General features: G+C 39.2%; 1 protein-coding gene and 3 pseudogenes across 1 annotated transcript; 2 read left to right on the top strand and 2 right to left on the bottom strand.

The window, feature by feature from the left end:
• Positions 1 to 83: 83 nt before the first annotated feature.
• On the bottom strand, positions 84 to 9,303 carry vwa10.2 (von Willebrand factor A domain containing 10, tandem duplicate 2). Its single transcript, XM_067497658.1, has 17 exons — positions 8,862 to 9,303; positions 8,340 to 8,547; positions 7,600 to 7,685; positions 7,411 to 7,504; positions 6,221 to 6,349; positions 5,930 to 6,116; positions 5,583 to 5,752; positions 5,216 to 5,328; positions 4,824 to 4,940; positions 4,538 to 4,738; positions 4,304 to 4,451; positions 3,707 to 3,859; positions 3,472 to 3,564; positions 3,214 to 3,323; positions 2,224 to 2,388; positions 1,651 to 1,974; positions 84 to 1,439 (listed from the first exon to the last, which is right to left on the bottom strand). The coding sequence occupies exons 1-17, from the start codon at positions 9,054 to 9,056 to the stop codon at positions 1,041 to 1,043; spliced, it is 2,892 nt and encodes a 963-aa protein (XP_067353759.1). The 5' UTR covers positions 9,057 to 9,303; the 3' UTR covers positions 84 to 1,040.
• Positions 9,304 to 13,052: 3,749 nt separating this feature from the next.
• On the bottom strand, positions 13,053 to 16,350 carry LOC137123216 (uncharacterized; annotated as a pseudogene).
• On the top strand, positions 15,615 to 18,130 carry LOC137123943 (ecto-ADP-ribosyltransferase 4-like; annotated as a pseudogene).
• A 929-nt stretch (positions 18,131 to 19,059) lies between these two features.
• LOC137123217 (ecto-ADP-ribosyltransferase 5-like) lies at positions 19,060 to 21,047 on the top strand (annotated as a pseudogene).
• The last annotated feature ends 1,131 nt before the right edge of the window (positions 21,048 to 22,178 follow it).

Below are 22,178 nucleotides of genomic sequence, written 5' to 3' on the forward strand. Positions count from 1 at the left end.
CATAACTCGTTATATATGTTTTGTCTATAAAAAGTATTTGCTGCAGCTGGGAAGTTATACTCTTACTGTATGGGATCAGAAAAAGTCAGGTTATGCTGCAGCTGATTATCTTTGCTCAACATTGAGCAAGAAAATCTTACTAAACACTAGGTCAGTTTTTGTTTTCAGGTATATTCTTTCTCATTTCTAGTGACAACTGACTGAACTGGTCAGTCATACACACAGTAAGAGTATCTTTTACTAAAATACTTTATGTACTTTGCTAATAATGTTATGTAAATAACAACATACAAATCCTGCATTCAAACATTAAAAGTGCTGTTTATGTTTAAAAGCAACATGTACTTACTGTAAAGTATCAAAAGTAAAAATTTGTTATTAGCCAGCAGACCTGGGCCTGGTAAATGTAAAATTATATATTTTAATTTACATGACAGATGGATTGCCTGTAAATAGTGCTTCAGCTAGCCTTCTGCATCCCAACTTAGTGCTCTACCACTGAGCCACCAGGTCCTTATTAATTAGCCTTAGGTATGCATTTGAATATGGTTTACACTGAAGGACTAGCTTTTGTCCTTCATCTCTACCACTTAAAAGGGGCTTTAAGAAAGGATCTTGTTGTGGCCAGTTTAAACAGGAGGAACTATAAATAAAGGAAGGAAGGAAAATAAAGTTTTATGAATACCTTATTTTTCAGACCCTCTGGAACATTGTGAAACCAAACTTTAACCCCAAACTATTGCTCTAATAAAAAGAAATGTAACCATCAGATGAAACCTACACCTACTTGTGGGAAAATACTCATTTGTGGTGGATGGGTTAGACAACATTATTGCTGCATCCAGTAACCATTGCAGCAATCACAGCTACTGGAATACATTTTATGTTATCTTCAGCAGTCAACTAGCATACAGTACAAAGCAAGTCTTTTCTTATGTTTTTTCTCTCCATACATCCATAACTCAAAATACATTAGTTTTCCCAGCCCGTAAAATTAATTTGCATTTAAACACACCAGCTGGAAGTGTCTCATTTAACTTTTACCTCCAAAGGAGAGAAACCACACAACTGATCCATAGAGCATATGGTAAGTTCGAAGTGTGCCCTGCAGTTGATGCTGTGCTTGATACTGTAGCGTGTCCCACACATGTCCCCACATTTCCGACTCTGTCCACAGCTGCCAGCTCTACATTATGTGAGCAGCATGAGGCGCTGTACATGGCCACAGTAATGTTCTCACCCCCTGCTCCAGCCACTGTGCTGGTATTCAGGGTACCGTTTCCTTGTATGATGGTGACTCTCTCAATGCCAGTTCCAGCGATGCCATCTGTGAGATTAGCGATCAATACCCACTGGGAGGAAGCACAGGGTGATAAGGAGGACAGACAGCTGGATGATGTGCTGACTACCTGGCACACAGGACTGGTGATATCTGTCACCTTGAAAAAATCGTGAAAAAAAAAAAGACAAAACATTTAAGGAGGCCATTTCATTAAAACCAGTTGGTGTTATAACTGTGTTCTAAAACTCCAATTAAAATAGCCAAAGGAAAAAAAAAGTTGTTTTATAGCACAATAAATCATACAAGGGAAATGTGGTTTAAATTTTAAAGACTATTAATCCAACTACTCAATTAATCTTTGCTCTCACCTTAGCAGCCACAGAAAACCTGAGAACAGCATAGTTGTTGTCAGTAGCAGCTTCATTTTCTGCCTCAATGATGAGAGTCACGTCGGTTCCAGATGGAGCACTGGCTGGCACTGTTAAGGTTACAGTGCCACTGGCTTTACCTCCACTGCCTGGTGCTATAGAGACAGTGTGGGGTGAAGTGGAAGAATAGCTTCGGTCATTGTTGGCTCGCACTATGAATGTCCCAGTTGCAAAGTCGTCAACAACTCCGTTGGTGGTTTTGGCGACTGTAACAGGGATGGAGATAGTGGAGCCTGGTTCTATGTTGGGGTTGTTGGCTCGGGCCTGGAAAAGTGGAGGGAAAGGTGGAAGGGTGAAACAGAAAGACAAGGTTAAATATTTCTAATTGTATGTAATCTGAATTTATGGATGTAGATATGGACTGGTAGGTATGCTGGTTTTTATCTCTAACCATTTTGATACCATTAGTGTAGTTGTCCTTACACTGTTAGCAACAGCCAACAGTTAAGTTTGCCAGACGATAAACTTCTTTACAGTATAAATGCATAAGTCCCCGATGGGGATTGTGCTCACAGTAACAGAGATGCTGGAGGTCTTGATCTGTGTGGGGGCCTGTCTCTGGAAGCTGCTTGGTGTCGAGCCAGAGGTGGAGCTGCTGTCCTCTCCTTTCAGACAAACCGCAAACTCACCTGCTGGAATTCCACTGAACGTCACCAGGAAGGTACCACTTCCCACTGACTAAGGACAGTAAGAGAAAGACATGTCACAAAGAAGGCTGTAACGTGAGGGATGACAAGTGTTTGTAATTAAAGATGACAATGTTTTCAATGCAAAAACTCTTTATTGCAATACTAGTCAGTTCCTCCATTTTTGAATATACCAAGGATATTACAGATCTCTTTTCAACATTTGTTTTTTGTGCTCTATAACGTCTTCTTAACTTTAAGCTTTCTGTAATCAGGTAATCCATCTGAATAATCAACTTGTTGTCAGCTGTATTATTGTTAAAGTTACATTATTGTTATGTGATCACCAGCCCCGATTTTACTTTAAGTAGGGATGCATTCAAGGACACTTTAGTATTCAAACTGTGAGAGTTGATGGAAATGACTACTAATACAGTTATGGTATTTGATTTTTTCCTTTTTAAATTTGAAATGTACTCCATAAGCTTCCTGTGACTCACAAACGGCAATGGCAGTAGTGGTTTTTGAATGGGGCTTTCCTTTTAAACCACCATCCATCCATTATCTGTAACCACTTATTCTGTTCAGAGTAGTGGGGGGACTAGAGCCTATCCCAGCTGTCATTAGGTGAGAGGCAGGATACACCCTGGACAGGTTACCAATCTATCTCAGGGCCAACATAGAGAGACATACACGGACAGATAACCATTTACACTAACATTCACACCTACAGGCAATTTAGAGTCACATTGCAGCTTTAGGAATGAAAACAATCCTTTTTACACAATAAACAGGTATAATAGGAATACCAAAATAATAAACAAGTTAGATAGTGGGTATCGGCTTTTAGGTGTATCATGAGTAACATATGGCATACCTGAATTGATCCATTGACGTCTATTGGCCCTGAGCTGTCAGAAAGAGTGACCTCTGTCACCTTTACGTTATCACTTCCTGTCACAGAGACCAAGAGGCTGACATTGCCACCTGTTTTATAGGAGTAAAAGGGAAATTAGAAGATTATTTTGACATTTCCTATAATTTTGACAATATACCATAATCTGCTGTACAACACATATGAAGAAGACTTGGATAGAATACAGTCAGAAAAATGATGATTCTTTTAAAATATGACCTGTAAGAGGACGTCCCTCCTTTAGACTGAAGTCCCCGTGAGCTCCTTCATGTGCTTCCACAACGTTATAGATGAAGTTCACGGAACTTCGACCTGATGTGCACAAACATTCAATTTATCAGTAGGTTTGTAACTTAAGACTGCAAACACAGCAATAGACAGAAATCTGACATTTTCACAGTCTGTACTACAAGAGAGCAATATTATAAACAGCCCTGAACTCTGTCATACTGACCTATGACCTTTACAGAGTAGGAATTTTCAGAGCTGACACTGATTTGCCATAATCCAGGTTGACTGTCAGTATTGAGACTTAATCGACGTAGGTTTCCTGTCATGATGAAAGATGCCAGAGGACCACTAGCCTGGCTGGAACTCTGAGATACACCTTTAGGAATCAGAGAAATGTAAAAAAAATAATAATAAAATGGGCTGTTAATGAGGTCTACAGACACATCCTTGGACTTCATGACTTGGTTTGTGCTCTGACATGTACTGTTAGCTGTGGGATCATAAATAGACAGATGTATACTTTTCCAAATCATGTCCAATAAACTGAATTTCCCACAGGTGGACTCTTGTAGAAACATCTCAAGGATGATCAGTGGAAACAGGATGCACCAGAGCTCAATTTTGAGCGTCATGCCAAAGGCTGTGAATACTTATGTACATGTGATTTGTTTTTAGGTTTTTTTTATACATTTAAAGATTTCAAACAAACTACTTTCCTGTTGTTATTATGGGGTTATGTGAATACTTTCTAGATGCACTGTACTTTTTGTACACACATGTTCACATAATCAGAAGGCAGATGGTTCAATCATAAGCACACCTTCGGGGTTGGTGAGACTGAATGTGAGGGTTGAGGCTCCTGTGATGTAGGCAGTCACGTTGCTTAATAAATCATCTACAGCAAAAGTAAAAGCATCAGGCCTTCCTTCCTTCCTTCCTTCCTTCTTCACTACCTGGAACAATGTCACCTGAAAGAAGAAAGGGCAGACATTTCATATTTAAACACACACAGTCCCATCTTTATTAAGTATAATTTTCTTGTTTACTGTCTTACCACAGCACTGGCTGATGAATCCTTGATCACAGCAGTGGCCTGAGAGAGAGTTGACTTTGTGACCTCAATAGTCTGACCTCCAGAGGCCTGGGCTATGTCACGATACAGCTGGACATCTGATTGAGTGATTGCACCTGTGACTCTCAGAGGGCTTCTCCGACTCCGTTGACTGGCAAGGGCATTTGTCAGCATGAAAGTAACCTACAATTGTAAAAATAAAAAGTTTTCATTGGAATTAAATGCATGCAAACACTTACAGTTGTTTTCTGATTTTCTGTTTTCTTACCACAGACTTTGTGCTCTCTATCAGTGCAGTGATGGTGTTTTTCAGATGTGCATCTTTTGCTGCAGCATCGGTGAAAACAAAGATCTCAGAGGAGGGTGGAGCTGCAGTCAGGGCAAGCTGTTCATCATATAGATTACAGAAAAATAAAGTGACTTATTAGAGGCTGAAAGACTAAAATACGATCCAGAAAAAGCCATACTTCTCTCAACATTAAGTTGAATGATTAAAGAACTCACTATTTAGTTTCAATTATGCATCACTTTCTTTAGTATGGGTGAACAACACAGTATTTACTGTTTTTTGTTGCACAAAGCATTGTTGTTCAAATTAATAATTGCAAGACAATAGCACAACAGAGACCAAGAGACAAGTTTCTTGTACAGTATCAACACCTGAAGTCCAGACAAGCAGAGCTCTGGGATGTCTCCTCCTCCACTTGCTGATAGCTTGTTGATGCTCTCTTTGAAGACGTCCGCACTGGTTGTGGTCATCAAAGGTCCAAAACCTGCATTAAGAATACATAATATATATATGACATACATAATTCGTATCCCTCCGTGGATTATACGTTTACTCTGGCTGCTTAGACACAAGGCTACAAAGTTTGAAATGGTACAAACTAGACTTTGACTCATAGATAATGGCAGCAGACAAGATCAGTGAATTACACACACACACACACACACACACACACACACACACACACACACACACACTGTTCTGTTATGAACTATAGATATCCCCTTGCTAGTTGTCTACCTGGGTCATTAAATGGCACTAAAACATAGGCGGAAGGCTCCTGCTGGGTTCCCCTCTTGCTGTCAATGATATCAAACGAAACGCGCTTTGCTTCTGCGATGTCATTGCTCATGCTGCCTGTGGTGTCAATGACAAAACACAGCACAGAAGAGTAGGAGAGGCCCATCAATCTGCAGGAACAACACAGAGAAAAACACAATTACCTTTCATTTTGCTAGTGTGTGTTTCTTATCCATGTTAGCTTGATGATCATGGGGAATTTATCTGTTACTGATCAGAAAATACTGATGGGCAATGGTGGCCATGCCCATTACATAATTAATGGATCAGTTGAAGTGGGCCTATACCGCAGGAAGTTTCTGTCTCCAACAGCTAATCTGATGTCCTGCAGTAGCTCCATTGTGGCATCTACAGCTAAATCAGCTGCTTTCTGGTGAAGCCAGCCATGATTAGACCCAGTATCATCCTTATTGATGCCACCCACTGGGTCCCCTTTGCTTGACTGATCGAACAGACCGCCGTGGCTGCATTTCCCTTACAGCAGAGAGAGTTTTATTATTTCATATTCATTATTTTACCTAGTAGTGTTGACAAAATAACAATTGTGGAACACTAATGTAGATAATCTTAAAAGCTACCTGCAGGTTTTGGTGAGGAGGAAAACCTGAAGTACCCCGTAGTGAGAAGCCCCTTCTGTAGCACGTCAGGTAGAAGGTTGTTATTGCAGTTTCCTTCTACACAGCTTTTACAGGTAGGAGTATTTGGGTCTGCAGAAAATTTAGCAAATAAACATACAGTAATAGCATAGGTAATACATTAAACTACTGCATACTACAAAGAAATTGTATCATGTACAGTATAAGTTAATTCTCTTGAAAATGTATAATTTATAAGGTAGAATGGGAGGTAGAGCTTTTAGTTATAAAGCTCCTCTCCTGTGGAACCAGCTCCCTGTTCAGATTCGGGAAGCAGACACCCTCTCTGCTTTTAAGTCTAGGCTTAAAACCTTCCTTTTTAATAAAGCATATAGTTAGTTATAGTTATACTGCCATAGGCTTAAACTGCTGGGGGACCCACCCCCCGATGCACTGAGCTCCTTTCCTCCTCTTGACCATCTCTCCTCTCCTCTCACCCCGCAATTGTCACCACTGTATGTCATTAACTCTGTGTGTTCTCTCCCGTCTAGTTGTCTTTGTCCTTCTCTGTCCCCCTCTCCCTGTCCCTTTCTGCAGGTGTCCCTGGCTTTGAAGCTGTGTGTCTTCCAGCGTGAAGCTACTGGTCCTACCAATCCGCCTGATGTTTTCTTGTTGCTTTTTGTTGCTCTGTTCTTTTCTCTCTCCCCTTTCCACTCACCCCAGCCGGTCGAGGCAGATGGCTGTCAACCCTGAGCCTGGTTCTGCTGAAGGATTCTTCCGTTAAAGGGAGTTTTTCCTCTCCACTGTTGCCTATGGCTTGCTCCAGGGGGAATTGTTGGGTTCTCTTTATACATCTTTATAATCTTGACTTTATTCTGTAAAGTGCCCTGAGATGACTTTGTTGTGAATTGGCGCTATATAAATAAAGTTGAATTGAATTGAATTGGATTGACTTATAAGTTCCTATTCAACGGTTTCTATTACATAATAAATTATAATAATCACAGATGAAAATGTTGAATTTTAGTAGGCATAGCAGTGAGGTTACTAAACCTGGCTTGAGTGTTAAATGAAAGATGCTACAAAGGAAACCTGAAACACTGAATGTGTGCGTTTGTGTGTAGGCATATAAATTTGTAGTCAAGTGTTAAAGTTGAAACCATACATTCTCCACCCAGGCAGCAGCATCCTACCTGCCAGGTTCTCAAAGGGTTGATCTGGTCTGATTAGAGCGCCGTATGGAGACTTTTTACCCAGCTCCACCCAGTTACTGTGACTGTAGAAATCCTGAAAAAATGATAAATGATTACTTTTCCTCTTAATTTAGTTGTTGTAACCCCCTCAAATAAATAAATAAATAAAATATTGATCTGCAGTGTCACCTGTAGGGTGTGACAGATTTGTCCTAGAGTCCACCTTCCTCCAATAAACTTCTGCAGCTTAGCACTGGCCTTCACAGCATACATACCTCAATGAGAGAACAGAGAAATTACTGAACAAAGATTAATAAAATAATGAAAGAACACTAAGAAACTAATCCATCCATTCAAAGTCTGACATTCCAACTTTCAACAAACTTGAAACTAAGGTTATAAATCAACATGGTTACTGTAAATGGTCTGCACATATACAGTATAGGGCTTTTCTACCTGGCACTCAAAGCGCTTTACACTGCTTCTAATTACACACTCCGATAGGGCTGGCCAACACTCACCGAGCGCAACTAAGCTGGGGTTCAGTGTCTTGCTCAAGGACACTTTGACATCTGACTGTAGGATTGGTGGACAACTGTTCTACTGCCTGTGCCACAGTCGTCCCCCGGAATTGAAGCCTCGATACTTAAGATATGATAATAATAGTAAATAATAGTAAGCTTTTTTCCATTTGGCACCACCTGCAGGCTTTACGGTCTATTGTAGTCTTTTCTGTTTAGTTTAGTTAAACTAAATGTAAAGATATTGTCAAAAAGAAAGTTTTCAGATCATTGTGGCTTCTGGTGGCTTATTCTAAACCTGTGCTTTGAGATAAGGACCATTTGTTGTTTACATTTCTTTAGCAATGGAAACTGAGCTTGTGTTTGCATTCATGTCATAGGCATGAAGGAAATGTTAGTGTATAGTACCTGCTGTGATGATGTCCCGTCCTTCTTGGAAGGTCTCATCATCAAAATGGTGCTTCGCACTCAGTAAGAACACCAAATCCACGTTTACATTGCTCAAGTATATCCAGGCAATAGAAAATTGGAACATAACACTGGAGAGTAGCGATGCAGACGTGCCTGTGGACGAGCAGGCCCTTTGCACCATGTTAGCGGACAGTCTGTCATCAATCTGAAAACCAGGACAAGGTTTGAAGGTAGTAGAACTGATAAAGCTTTTATTAATAGAACAGACAGTGTTTTTTTCTGAGGAAAAAATGATTCCAATTATTGAGGTAATGTCCTATTTTCAATAAACTAAACAATTTATAACATTAATCCAGTCCAGTTATATATACAATCCATGTGACTTTGCCTTTAACACAATTATTATGGAACATTTTACTGTAATATTGTCATCTAATAAAAAAAGTCTTTCACTTAGGCATTTTGATACATTAGTGTTTTCCCACTCTCTCCACGTTTCATTATGAATGTCCCACTTACAATCAGGTTGAAGTTCTGTCCCAAAGAGGCAGCAATGTCTCTGCAGACCTCAGCTGTCTTCCTCAGGACCGCCCTTTGCGTGATGTGACGGTGAGTGATGGAATTTGCCCTGAATGAGATGAGTGGCTGGAAGCTGAGAATGAGGCCTGCCAGTGAGAGCACCACCAGGAGACACAATGACTGTCCAGCAGTCATGATGGAGGTCGAGCACAACGATCAGACTGGCGATAAAAGGCAGAATGAAATTTGGCCAGATACTGTCTTTAAAAATGAGCCACTTCCTGCCTCTGCCTATTTTCAGCCATGTGGTTCAACAGTTCACGCCTCCTAAAGCCACATTAAGTGATCAGTCATAAGGATTTTGATACTTTATCTCCCACACTGTCCTTAATGATTGCACAACCAGCAAACAATGTGATTAAGCATAGAGAGGTTACTGGACAAGTGTCAAGTCAAAACACCTGAGAGAGAAAGAGAGAAAGAAGGATGGAAGGAAAGAGTGAACACAAATACTAACTTGGAACTAAATCAAATGACTAGAATTCTTTGACATTATAATATATTTGATGAGATGATCTTTTTATTTTCTGATTTTTAAACTTGATACTTAAAATAAAAAAGGAAATAGAGTTTGTCTTTACTTCAAGACTCAACAAGATTTCTCACTTGTTCAGATACCTGAATATTTTGAAATTATTATACAAGAAAATATAAAAACCTATTACACAAACTACAGGATTAAAAAGATTAAAAATAATAATACAATGTCTAAGACTATGGACACATTAGACCTCTTACCTCTGTGTACTCTTAAGAACCGCAGCCTATTTCAGATGTTGGTCCTGCATGCTCAGTCCTGCCTCTTATACTTACTGTCGAAGCTGATAAGTACGATTCCCCAGAATATGGGTGTGAGTGTTTTCCACTGTGCGTAAAACACAGTCACAGGAATACAATTAATGCAATCTCACTGAGTCACTTTATAAAAATATACTGTCACATGTTGGTCGAGAAATGTTCGGCACCTGTCACATAAACCATATAGACAAACCCGTGTTTGCTTGAAGTATGGAGCTCAAGTCAAATCGTGTTTAGCCTGGGAGCTGAGGGAAACAGACCTTTGACTCTCTCTAAAGCTAAAACATTGATCTATCAACACCTCTAAAGCTCACGAATGAAGCCATTGTATTTAACAGGTTTTTCAACAGATATTTAAAAATTTCTCAAGGAGCAGTTTGTGTGCATCAACTCATGAACAACAGGCGGCCAAATAAAAGAAACATTTCCCAATTGCTTCCGAGGTGAAGGATGTGCTTTAACCTAAAAGGCAAACCCAGTCATTGGAATATTAAAATCTGAGCTGCAATATTTATTACTTTTTGATTAAACATATCTTTAGAAATGGCACAGGGGTGTTTCATTGAGCCTGAATTCTATAAGGAAAAATCATTTTCCTACCTCTCCCAAGATACTACCTTACCTTATACCTTTATATTTGTTGTAGAGATTACCATCTTTTATCAGTTTGACACTGATTCTGTCATATTTTTCTAATGAAGGGTATTGGCATGGAAAAAGTTCACAAGAGCCTTGTCATGACACCCACACATCTCAGTGAACCAATTTCCCAGGAAGATGTGGCAATGCTGTAATCTGCTGTTACTGTTTTCATCAGTTATGGAGTAACTGTACTTTTCTTCCTGAAAATTGATCTCCTGATCATTTGAACTTGCTCAGCATCAGCTACTGTGGTACAACACGTTTGAGACTTTACCAATATGGGCCTAACTGTACTTGAACTGTATGGATGTATGACAAACCAACCCACTGTGGTAAATGCAGAAATTTCATCACAATTTTTTTATATCATATAATACTGTACGTGCAAGAGCTCTATATTAGAGAAACCAAACAGCCTCTACACAAGAGGATGGCTCAGCAAACGCCCAGAATCTGCAGTGTACCTACACCTGAAGGACAAAGGACACTCGTCTGAGGACGACAATGTCCACATTTTGGACAGAAAAGACAGATGGTATGAGAGAGAAGTACATGAATCCATTTACGTTCACATGGAGAATCCTTCTCTCAACCGAGGAGAAGGCCTCAGGCACAACCTGCCTCCCATTTTTCATGCTGCCCTTTCATCCATCCCCAGGGAGGTTAAGACCACTTCACACATCCACCAAGAGGGAAACACCTAACAACCCCCATCTTAGGGGGTTTAGGGAGTTAGGTGTAATTGTTACATCTTGATTTCTCAACCCCGTTCCCACCTGCCATCTTAACGACACTATTCAGGCCAGGGTGGAACAAAGGCCTATTCTGGAGGATATAACTGGGTTCCCTAGCCACTTTATTCAGACTGAAGAAGCAGCTTGGATAAGTAGTGAAATGTTTCTAATCAAAAACAAAGACGTCCAGTCGACATGATTCAATCTTTTGATATTCTGGTGGTGATGAAAAGTTAGTGGTCTGTGCCTAGCTTTCATACAAGTACTGAAAAAGCATTACAATATCAAGGTGCACACAAACACACACACTGTGTTGGAAAATCACGTATGTATATTTTTAATGCTTATGATTAGTTCAGTTGGACTCATGGAAGGTGCTCATTATGCTTGTGCAGGATGGTTTATGGGGATGTTGTGACACTTGGTTGTGATATATATGTTTTTGACCTGTGGAGTGCCTGTAGAGGTGAACAAGGTCAGCTATATGGTTGACTCCCCACATGGAGTCATCTTCATGTGCTTAAGTTCCTGTGTGTTTAACATATGTTGTAAAAGTTACCATAAAAGGAGAAAGCTGGAGGCAGCAGCCTGGGGGGGTAAAAATTATTCTGCCCAGCAACAGGAGGATATAAAATCATGTTTGACATGTTAAGTCTTTAGAAGTGCACTGGATGGAGACTTGAGACTCTGTTGATGCACTTCTCTCACCAGTAATTGTCGAATTTTGTCACCACACACACACACGCACGCACGCACGCACACACACACTTGAGAGGACAGTCAGTGATATAATGCAATCCCTAGGCCCTTAAACTTTTGTACCATAAACCAAATTCTAACTCTAACCCTAATTTAGTATCTAACCCTAGTAAAAGCTATAAAATGGACTACATTAGAAATACACTTACACTCCGGTGACAGTGGTTGTCGTGATAAGATAAGGTTATCTTGATGAGCTTGGGATGAAACCACTAATGCTGTGATTGCTGGACAACTTGAGTTAAAGCTACCCCTAATAAGGCCATCATGACGAAAACTGCATACACATCACTTTATAAAAATGTACTGTCACATGTTGGTGGAGAAATGTTCCTCACGAGTAAGGTTAAATAGTTCGAAAACTGAAATGAAATATGTACATTTATACCGTCAAAAACAACTACAACGAAATAGACATTTAACCATAGAAAAATTAAAACAACAAAACACTTTAGAAAGTTAAAACTAGATTTCTTTGAAAAATTGAAATTAAACTGAAATCACCAAAGGCAGTGTTGGGAATAAAATGTTAAAAAGAAAACTAACAAAAAAGTTTAAACTATAATAACACTACTCCTGTGTGAGTCTGAGTGGGACACAGCAAGTTGAAAATCAAAGAAAAGACTGAAGAATTTGAACTCACATTAATTCACAGTAGGTACGACTCCTGACTGCATGGTGCCACAATGTCATCCTTCAAAATCCTGCTCAATTTTTGAGTCCAATCTTTGTTTGATGAACAACGGTACACAAACTAAGTAGCAGTCATGTAAAAGGTTTTTTTTAATATGTTTCGGGCCTGGAGCAGTAAAGTTTCACTTCTTTAGTCAGAAACAGGAAGCTGAAAACTTTTCAATGGCATCAAACTACATTGAAAAGTGACGATATTTTCCTGAGGAATGTGCGTGTATGACTATGACAAAGATTAACTTGTAAAATACACACATTCCACACCTATCAATACACAGTAAAGTGTGTCAACAGTTGGGGGAGCATTAAGCTCAGTGTTCAGGTGAAATCAGGCTCTGACTTGTCATTAGGCCCTGCAGCAGGTTACAGGCACCATTCCCCTGACCCACTGTACCAGGAAGTCTGAGTAGGCTTAAAATTTTACTCAATTGAGCTAAAAATTCTATGGGTAGTTTCTCAATGGAAAACAAACTGAAAAAGGGATGTGGAAGAAGCAGCTCAGCAGGCCACTGTATATGCAAAAAATACAGTTTTCATTAACAAAAAACTAAACAGAGGCAAAACCAAAAGACTGGTAAGTCAACCAAACTTAAATTAAACAAAGGAGAAAAGTAAAAAAGAAATTGTTTAAAAATTAAAGCCTCACAGCAAAGCTGAAAAAACCTCCCCTTTCTTCACTCAGCTACCTTGCATTTTATGCTCTCACCTAAGTGGAACCTACCACCTGTACAGGTAAGCATGGGGGTGAGCTCAAAATATGGGGTCAGCCCATCAAAATACATATGTTAAATAACAGACAATATGAAGATTTGATATCTCGTTTACTGCAACCACTACAAAGTGACAAGGCTGTGCCTACATCCCCGTATGATTCTACTGAATAGAGTGTATTTAATCTCCCTGAACTTCAGACCCACACCCAGTGTCCCACTGCTGAGAGGGCCCAGAAAGGCAAACCTGCCTCTACTCCTCTTGATTACCCTGTTCATCTATTCTACCTTCATAGCAGAAACACCAAAAGAAAAAATCCCAAAACAATACACCACAATAGCAATCAAATGACTCATCAAAACACAACATATCAACGCAACAATTAAAACATTGCTCTCAGGGGAATACAGGGCCTATTGAAAAGGGAAGCCTGTGACCTTTTAACAGTACTGTACATCCAAATTAAAATACTGCTATTTTGCAAGATAAGTCCATGGCTAAAAGCAGCTCTTAACCACAGTGACCTCAAACTACCAAACCGAACAAGTGAATCACACACGGAATTCGTCTAAATTAAGAAAAAACATTATTTTGCCCATTTGAGCAAAGAGTAACACACCCATTAACAAAGACAAGCTCCTGTCAATAAATGTCACACCAATACTGATATATATTACTGCTTTACATACTTTTTTCCTCATTTTGCTCTCAAACCCCATTCTGTTTCACAAAGCACAGTGTAAAACACATCATCAGTGTGCAGACTAACAAGACAATGGCCTTCACCTTCTTCAAATGTTACATAGTGAAAATGTACATACACACATGTACAAGTACATATTCTGTTAGTTGGGAGTGCAGTTTTTTTCTTTGTGACGCATGACATTTTAACATATGAAAATATTATCTACTCTAGGCCATAATGCGAGTGCAGCTTGGCAAGAATTCATCCATGCAATTTAAATGACAACTCCTGCATCAGTGTATGTCTTGCTGTGTGACGTTCTGTGAACAATAGTTTTCTTATGGTAGTCTAACGCCTTCACAATGACAAATGGTAGCAGAAGGGATACAATAACAAGTGATGGGAACAATAAGCAGTCCCTCAGCTGGTGATGCAGATATTGTATGCAATGCATTGGTCTCTCTATCATAAACACAGTTCAGGTTGCTCCTCAGTCTGTACATGACTTTACACCTCTGTTTGTCCGTCTGGATACCCGCGACTTTAAAAACCTCATAGGGAGGAACCAGAACCTGACTGTTTTGTTTTAAGGCTGATTAACGTGTTACGTCTTGAAGCCTTCCCTGTAAAGTTCCACTCGTCAGAGCCTAATATTAAGGTGCTGATTCGAACGCCCTTCTTAGAAACGGTCAGATTTAAAAGTGTCTATGTTCTGTAACTTGTACTTAAACATGTCACCTGACTGTGCATCGGAATCTGAACAGCTTCGCTTAGGGATAAAGAAAGGGAGCGAAACTCAAATGTCTCCCAGAGCTGTTGTCCAGTCTTTTCTTCTGTCTCTATGTCTTGGCTGGGAGCTTTCAGCATAATACTTGTGTACATGTATATGACAACTGAATGATGTTTGTCCATGTATCTGCGTGCAGGCTCTCTCGCTGTTTGTTCTGCATTGCTCCAGGCCTGATTACGATTGATACTGAAATCCCATCTCTGCATCAAAGATTTATCAGTCACAACTGTAATTTTGGACCTGCAATCATGGGTCAGAACTTCAGCAGAACTCTGAAATAAAAAGAAACAGATACACTATTTATCCAGTAGATGGCAATGTGCAGTGTATTAACAGTGTTAAGCTGGGACCTCTTGCACACCTGTTCTTCTTTTGGGATCACTTTAATAATGCAGTTTTAATCCCCATTTGTGATCAGACGTACTCATTTTAGTAAAGTAATCCAGATTAATTTTTTTTTTGTTTTGAACATAGCACTAAGCAAAATACCAAAAGTGTCGACTACCTATCCACTGACATCCCGCCAGCTTAGTGTTAGATAAACGACGACAAATATCCAATATCCAACAATCCCACCAGAACAACAAGATAAGAGATGAGGCCTTTCCCCCTGTCCCAGGAAGACATGTCAAATCGAGGAACTGGACCTGGGGTGGACTCCTGTGAACTTCATATTTCTTCTGGTTTCCTGGTGTGGGAAAACACCACAGTGTTTGAATAAAGCCAATAATCAACTTAAATGTTTAAGGCCCTCGTGGTAAAAATTGTCATCTGAACCCAGGTAAAGTTATGGCACTGCATGTGCGAGGTATCTATCGTTGCCTGCTGAGTCTTTGCTGCAGTTGTTACAGTAAATTACACACCTCTGTGTGACCGAGCAGCTCTATGGTAACATGTCGTCTCCCTGAGCCGTCGTCACAGGAGACTTTGCTTTGGAACAGCACGTGCTCGTGTTACCACACGTAGAACCTCCTCCTGGCAAATTTCGTTTTCCCAAGCATCCTGTTAGATGGGAATCTGTTGATACGTGCTGCGGAAGAATTGTCTGACTTCTCCTCTGACCTATTTTGGAAGCATGGATTGCTGCTTTCTGACCCTTTTTTATTTTTGTGCTGTGCTCCTCTGGCTGTAGACTGATAACAGAACGTATGACTTATTGTTATTTAGACTTTGATGACACATTTGTGTCAGTCGTCACTGCCCCGTCTGCAGCCTTTTGTTGCTAGAAACCTTCCACTAAAAGAAACCTCCTCGCAGAAATCAGGTTTCCCTAATCCCTTATCCCGTTCTTGGAAACCAGCTTTGCCTCTGAGCTGATTTTACATTTCACGTTTCTCGAGAAAGCCGACTGTAACCTGGTTAGTTCAGTCCATGCAAACAAAAGTGGGCTCGTTTACACACGAGAAACACACCCAGAAATCTGCAAACTTAGAAAATTGTAGATGCACTGTAGTTTCTCATGTCAAGTGTTTCGTCATGAAACTCTGAATGCAGAATAAGAATCACACGCAAAGTGAGATTCATATTGCATTTGAGCAAAGGTGAAGAAAAGTGTTTGCTCTGTGGGATCACCTGTACCTGCTGTGAGCCGGAACTTCCTCGATCCAACTGCATCCGCATTCTCTACATTTCGATTTTCCTCAAAGGAATATCATGCTGCTGTTGAGATCACTTTGCAGGTAAAAGGTGAGTGGAATCGATCAGATTTATGAATATGCAGATACTTATTGAAGGGTGAGACAACAATGACATATTGTGCACTTCCTGGTTATTACTTAGTGTGGCCTGTGGCCGGTGCAACTAAATAGAAGATGATTAACCGTGGTGTTAAAAAAAGTTATTGGTTTAGCAACTATTTCAGATCTAAGAGCTCTTTTGTTTTCCATTCAGAAATGAAGTTTAGCAACAAAGCAGCGGGCAAGTCCACTTCACTGAGGAACTGGGCAACCCTTTGTGTTTTGCTAGTCATGGTGTTCCTGTTGTATCACGACCCATTTCTAATACTCCAACCTCCAAAGGTGAGATGAAAGCTCCTTCTTTTTGTTGCACTGAAACATGTACAGTCTAATTAGCCTCTGTTTCATATGTTGATGATATAATCTATGATCATGATTGGATTTTTTTTGTTAAATTACACTAATTATTCAAAGGCTTTTGTCATTTTTAATCTGGCTCACTGTAACTGTCTTTTTTTATTTCACAGCAGACTGGTGCTTTACCTCTGGATATGGCGGCAGATTCGATTGATGACATGTATGAAGGCTGCCGGTCTGAAGCCGCCTCTGTAATCGACCTGTATGGTGTGTTTGAGTGGCACTTCAACAGAAACTTCAGTTTTGCCTGGGCCTTAGCTGAAAGACGTGCAAAGAAACCTGTGCACAAACACTTGAAAGAGGAGCACGCTATAGTTTTGGACATTTACACCCAATGCAAACATGTTCAACAACACTTTGACAAAGCAGTAAGAACAGGGGAAAAAAAGTACAGCACGTATGGATTTAAGTTTCACTATTTCTACTTTTACCTGACTGATGCCATTCAACTTCTGCTTCACAATCAGACATCATGCAGAGTCACCTATCACAGGACATGGAAACAGTTCAACCACATTGTCATCAACACAAATATCCGTTTTGGAGCCTTCATTTTGGCAGCGTCAGCCAAGCAGTCGTTTGATTTGAATGGAAATGTGTCTTGTTTTGAGATCTAGACTTGCTTCGGTGCCGATATAACAGACTATTCGGCTACAAATGAAATGGGACAGGTGCTGATTCCTCCCTATGAAGTTTTTAGAGTCACCAACGTACTGGCAAATGACCCATGGTACAGTGTGGTCTACAGGCTACAGAGCACCCAAATACCAAGGAGAGATTTAAACTGTAAACTAAGTCCAAAGCAAATAAAATCCCATTTTGCAGCTGCTTCAACACACTGGAGTGCAAGCAGCTTTGGGAGGATGTCAATATGTATTGTACTGTTGATCATAATTTCTTTAGTCCTTATAAAACAGAAGCAGAAATGTTTTGTGGCTGCAGTGCTGAGTTCTCTGCTGGTGCTGATGGTCATTGTGGTGATGTTGAAAAGTAGCCAGTGAATCAAAGAGGAATGATGATAAGTTAATGGGACATTTAGTCTTGTGGTGTCTGAAATTGTCACGAGGGACATACTGTGTGCAATAACTGCAGAAAAGCACAATATTTTGTTAGTTACTGATATTAGATATTGAGATTTTTATGATCATTATGAGAATGTAAGTGTACCAGTAAGAGTTTAAATGAACAAAGTCTTTGCTTGGATTTTTAAGATTTCAGATTCACACAACTATGTCTGCAAAAAGATGTCTGTTTCATTTTGAAGGAGAAAGTATATATGTTGATATTTTTCATTGTTCAGGATTAAAGACCCATTTCCAAACAAAGCTTTCAAAGAATCTCTATTAAACAACGTCTTAAATACAGCAATTGCTGTTCCAAAATATCACTTTAATACTGCAGAATCTTTTTTGCATTGTCTTTACTTAAATGTACAGTAGAAACATCATTTACCTTTACTGTATATGTATCCACTACACCATTGAACATTTTATTCCAGAATCTATTTCAGACATCTGATAATAAATAATAGTATTAGTGGTATTGCAGACCAAAAGAATGGTTTTGATAAACAGACAGTATTATATCTCTATTGAGCCTTATTCCAAATTGGATCAAATTCATTGTTTTACTCAAAATTCTGCAAACAACACCCCATAATGACAACGTGAAAGACGTTTGTTTGAACTCTTTGTAAATTTATTAAAAATAAATAACAAACAAAAAAAGAGCATCTGTGAACAGCAATTTTTAAGTGTTGCCACTGACTCTGTTTGGTTTTCCTGCTGTTCTCTAACAAACCTCTGAGAGCTTCAAAGAACAGCTGTATTTATACTGAGATTACATCACATACAGATGGACTCCATTTACTCATTAGGTGAACTATTTTACCACATACTGTATGGTGAAACAAATAAAATAAGATGTTTGGTTAGAAATAATCATTTCTTATTTCAACCTATAACTAATGCAATTATCCTACAAGTTCACTCAAAAAAACAAGTGCAGACACAGCTTTGTGAGTCCTTATCTGCATGTGTCTGTATAATAAATCTATTGTCATATATAAAAGTGTGTAAACACAAGACTAAATGTTAATATTTAAAACTGGCTGCAGTGTGCAGCATATCATTTCTATTACCCACAGACTGTGCTGTCTTACCAAAACTCCGCTTGATACAGTAGTTGATAGACATTATAACAGTTGTGTGTGAATCTCTGGTGGAAGAGGGAAATGATGGAAATTTGGGCAGCAGTTCTAATCATTTATGGAGTCTTTATGGGAACTGCAATGGTAGGTACACTTTTTGCTGGCTGAGGACTTGTTGCATGTAAAATGTTACTGCTGCACACAGATATGTATCAGTAATATGGTTTTTAAGTTATGTGCACTACTGTATTTTATTGCAGTCTTCTCCACGAGGATTAAATGATGGCCTTCCACTGGACATGGCTGAAAACTCTGTTGATGACATGTACGATGGGTGTAATGACAAAATGAAGTCTAAGGCAAAAGAATACCTCAAGAAAGAAACAAACATGGACAGTAATTTCAAAAAGGCTTGGGAAATTGCTGAACAGCATTATAAAAGAAGAAAAAAAAAACGGAATGCCCGTGGATTTTGGCCATTTACGTTTACACTCTCGACAAGCCAGAAATATATTCAGATTTCAACAGTGCAGTTCGAACACAGAAATCTTCTTACAAAACTTCATTTAGGTATCACGCACTTCATTTTTTCCTGACTAGTGCCGTTCAAACTCTTAAAGCTCACAATAATAACTCAAGTCTCACTGGCTACTGTAGAGTCAACAGCTACTTCAGCAAAGACGTTCTTAAGAAGAACATTAGATTTGGCACTTTTACCTCCAGCCCACTAGGTGATTACCCCAAAGCTAATAAATTTGGAGCCAAATCATGCTTTAAGATTGAGACATGCTTTGGAGCAGACATCTCACTGTACTCTAAGAAGGGGAAGTACTGATTCCTCCTTATGAGGTTCTTTGAAGTCACACAGATTAAAACCAACCAGAAGAATTGTGAGGTGGTCTATAAACTGAATAGTACAACTGTTTTCTTTTCAGTAATGATAAATCCCAAAAGAAAAAATATCAGTGTGCAAAATAATAATTATTATTATTAATAATTATAGACAAAATGCAAATAAATACAGTATTTCTTTGTTAATGAAAGACCATCTGACTCACATCAAAATGTACATAACAGTCGAATAGCCAGAAGTGTTGGATTGTGTTAAAGAAAGTACATACTATAGTCCTCTTGTAACTACTGAAAAAAAAAGCTGAACAAGTATGTTGTAAAATATAAATTAATTAATATTAATTAAATAATAAATAATAATGTGTTTATAAAAGTGGTCATTGCAAAAAGAGACTACAAATAAGCAAGATTTAAAGGCATGAGTGCAAATATGCCAGATTCATACCTTAGGAAATTATTCTTAACATTCTTAACATCTCTTCTTATCATTCTTAACATTCTTAACATTCTTAACATCTTAACATACTGATATACAAACCTGTTTCCATATTCATTCATTTTAAATATAGTGGCCAAAAGAGTTTCAAGACAGTTTAAACCTAAAAACTGAGAAATTATAACCTTGTAAAAGTACAGTTCATGGCAGAGCTGCTGTATTGGAAAGCAAAAAAATTGCACAGATGGTCATAATGTTATGCCTGATCTGCGTAAGTGTAGTGTCTAAAGACTCAAGTCTCATAACTATCAAAAGATGAAAACAGTGCCATCCAGAGGGATATAGCACATACAGCAGAACCTGTCACTTCTTGGGTGGGAATTATATTGTATGCAAAAAATTCCTTGCAAGACAGTCAGAAAAAAAAACCTGAAGAAGAAAATTAAACCTAACCCGCAAACAGCTGCTTAACTTAAGCTGGCATCTCAATATTACACTTTTGTATTATGTTTCTGGACTCCTGGTGTGTAAATAATAAATACATGTAAGTTGTTAAAAAACTTGATAGGCTCAATTTTACGTAAGTGAAATCTATGTGAATTTGTAACCAAAGAAAACAAAACCGCCACCGGTTGTCTGACATTTGTTTTATTGATAACAACGGTGTCACAGCTACAGTATTTCATTTGAGCAAAATGATTATTTGTGCTATTTCATACATGCTACTCGGTGTTCATATCCTCAGTTACCTTTAAGACAAGATAGTTTTCCAGCCTTTCGCAGTTGAAGAAGTGGCTGGATAAACCCACAGGCAAAAGTGACAGTCGTGCTAATTCTTGTAAGGACTTTCCTGTAATGTGAAGACCAACTGCTTAGACTGGAAAGAATAACCACACACCAAAAGAAGTAGGTTCCCAAAAATGACACAGTGATCACTAATATGGTAAGAAAAGCTCTTCCCTTCACATTGTTCCTTCTTCCCTTTGCCCCCTGTCCGGGCCCTGGTCTTTTCAGAGCCACAAGGACTGAGAAGTAGCAGAACAGCATCACTAGCATTAAAACCACACATTCACCTACGTAAACAAGAAAATTTATGCCGGAAAGGAGTGTGTAAAAAAGAGAGAGACCGATGATGACAGTCCAGGTCAGCACAGACAAAGTCATCTTGTATCTCAGTGGTTTATATCTGAGGAACAGCACAGGGTGAACCACAGCCAGAAACTGCTCCACGCATATACAACATTGAAGCACAGGACGACCACTCCACAGAAAAGCCTTTGCAAAAAGCGACAGAAAATCCACTGAGGTGAAGATCATGGTGAGAAACCGGAAACTGGAAAGCAAGCAGAAGAGAATCTCAAACACAGCCAGGTTGAGCGGGAGCAACTCTGCCTCCAGTGTTCCTCCCGCTCCGGTCGCTATCAGCCACACAGTATAGCTGTTGATGGGCAGACTCAGGACCAGGTTGACTGTGGTGGAGGCGATGGTGAAAATCTTGGTGTCAGAGAGTGAAGATGCACCCGATGTGTTCATTTTTTTTTTTCTGTTTAAATTCAACCTTCAGAGTCAAGTCCTGCAATCAAAATCTACCTGGAAGGAGAAGTGGGAAAAATGAGATTAACCTCGTAGTTGTTATCAAATCTGAACACAGAGTACATGTGATATGATCATTCAAACAGAACAGAAAAAAACTATGGTTTGGACTCACTGATGATTATAGTTGTATTGTCTTTAATGTGTCACCTGTGTATCCTGTCTTCTCTTAACATGGAAATGATGCTCAGATACTGTCACACTCATCAACATGACAAATAGGTGACGAAATGTTGCTTTAGGCGTTTTGAATAATTTGACATCTGTGGACATTTCTAGCACCATGCACCTATTTAAATCACTGTGTGTGACACAAATCAAGAAC

Source organism: Channa argus, chromosome 3, assembly GCF_033026475.1.
Source record: "Channa argus isolate prfri chromosome 3, Channa argus male v1.0, whole genome shotgun sequence".
Lineage (NCBI taxonomy): Eukaryota > Metazoa > Chordata > Actinopteri > Anabantiformes > Channidae > Channa > Channa argus.

Coding starts and splice junctions, on each gene's coding strand:
- vwa10.2 (XM_067497658.1), bottom strand. CDS start 9,056: ATGACTGCTGGACAGTCATTGTGTCTCCTGGTGGTGCTCTCACTGGCA. Junction 5,753..5,929: donor GGAGACAGAAACTTCCTGCG/GTATAGGCCCAC, acceptor TTGTTCCTGCAG/ATTGATGGGCCTCTCCTACT. Junction 3,860..4,303: donor CAGTCTCACCAACCCCGAAG/GTGTGCTTATGA, acceptor TGATTCCTAAAG/GTGTATCTCAGAGTTCCAGC.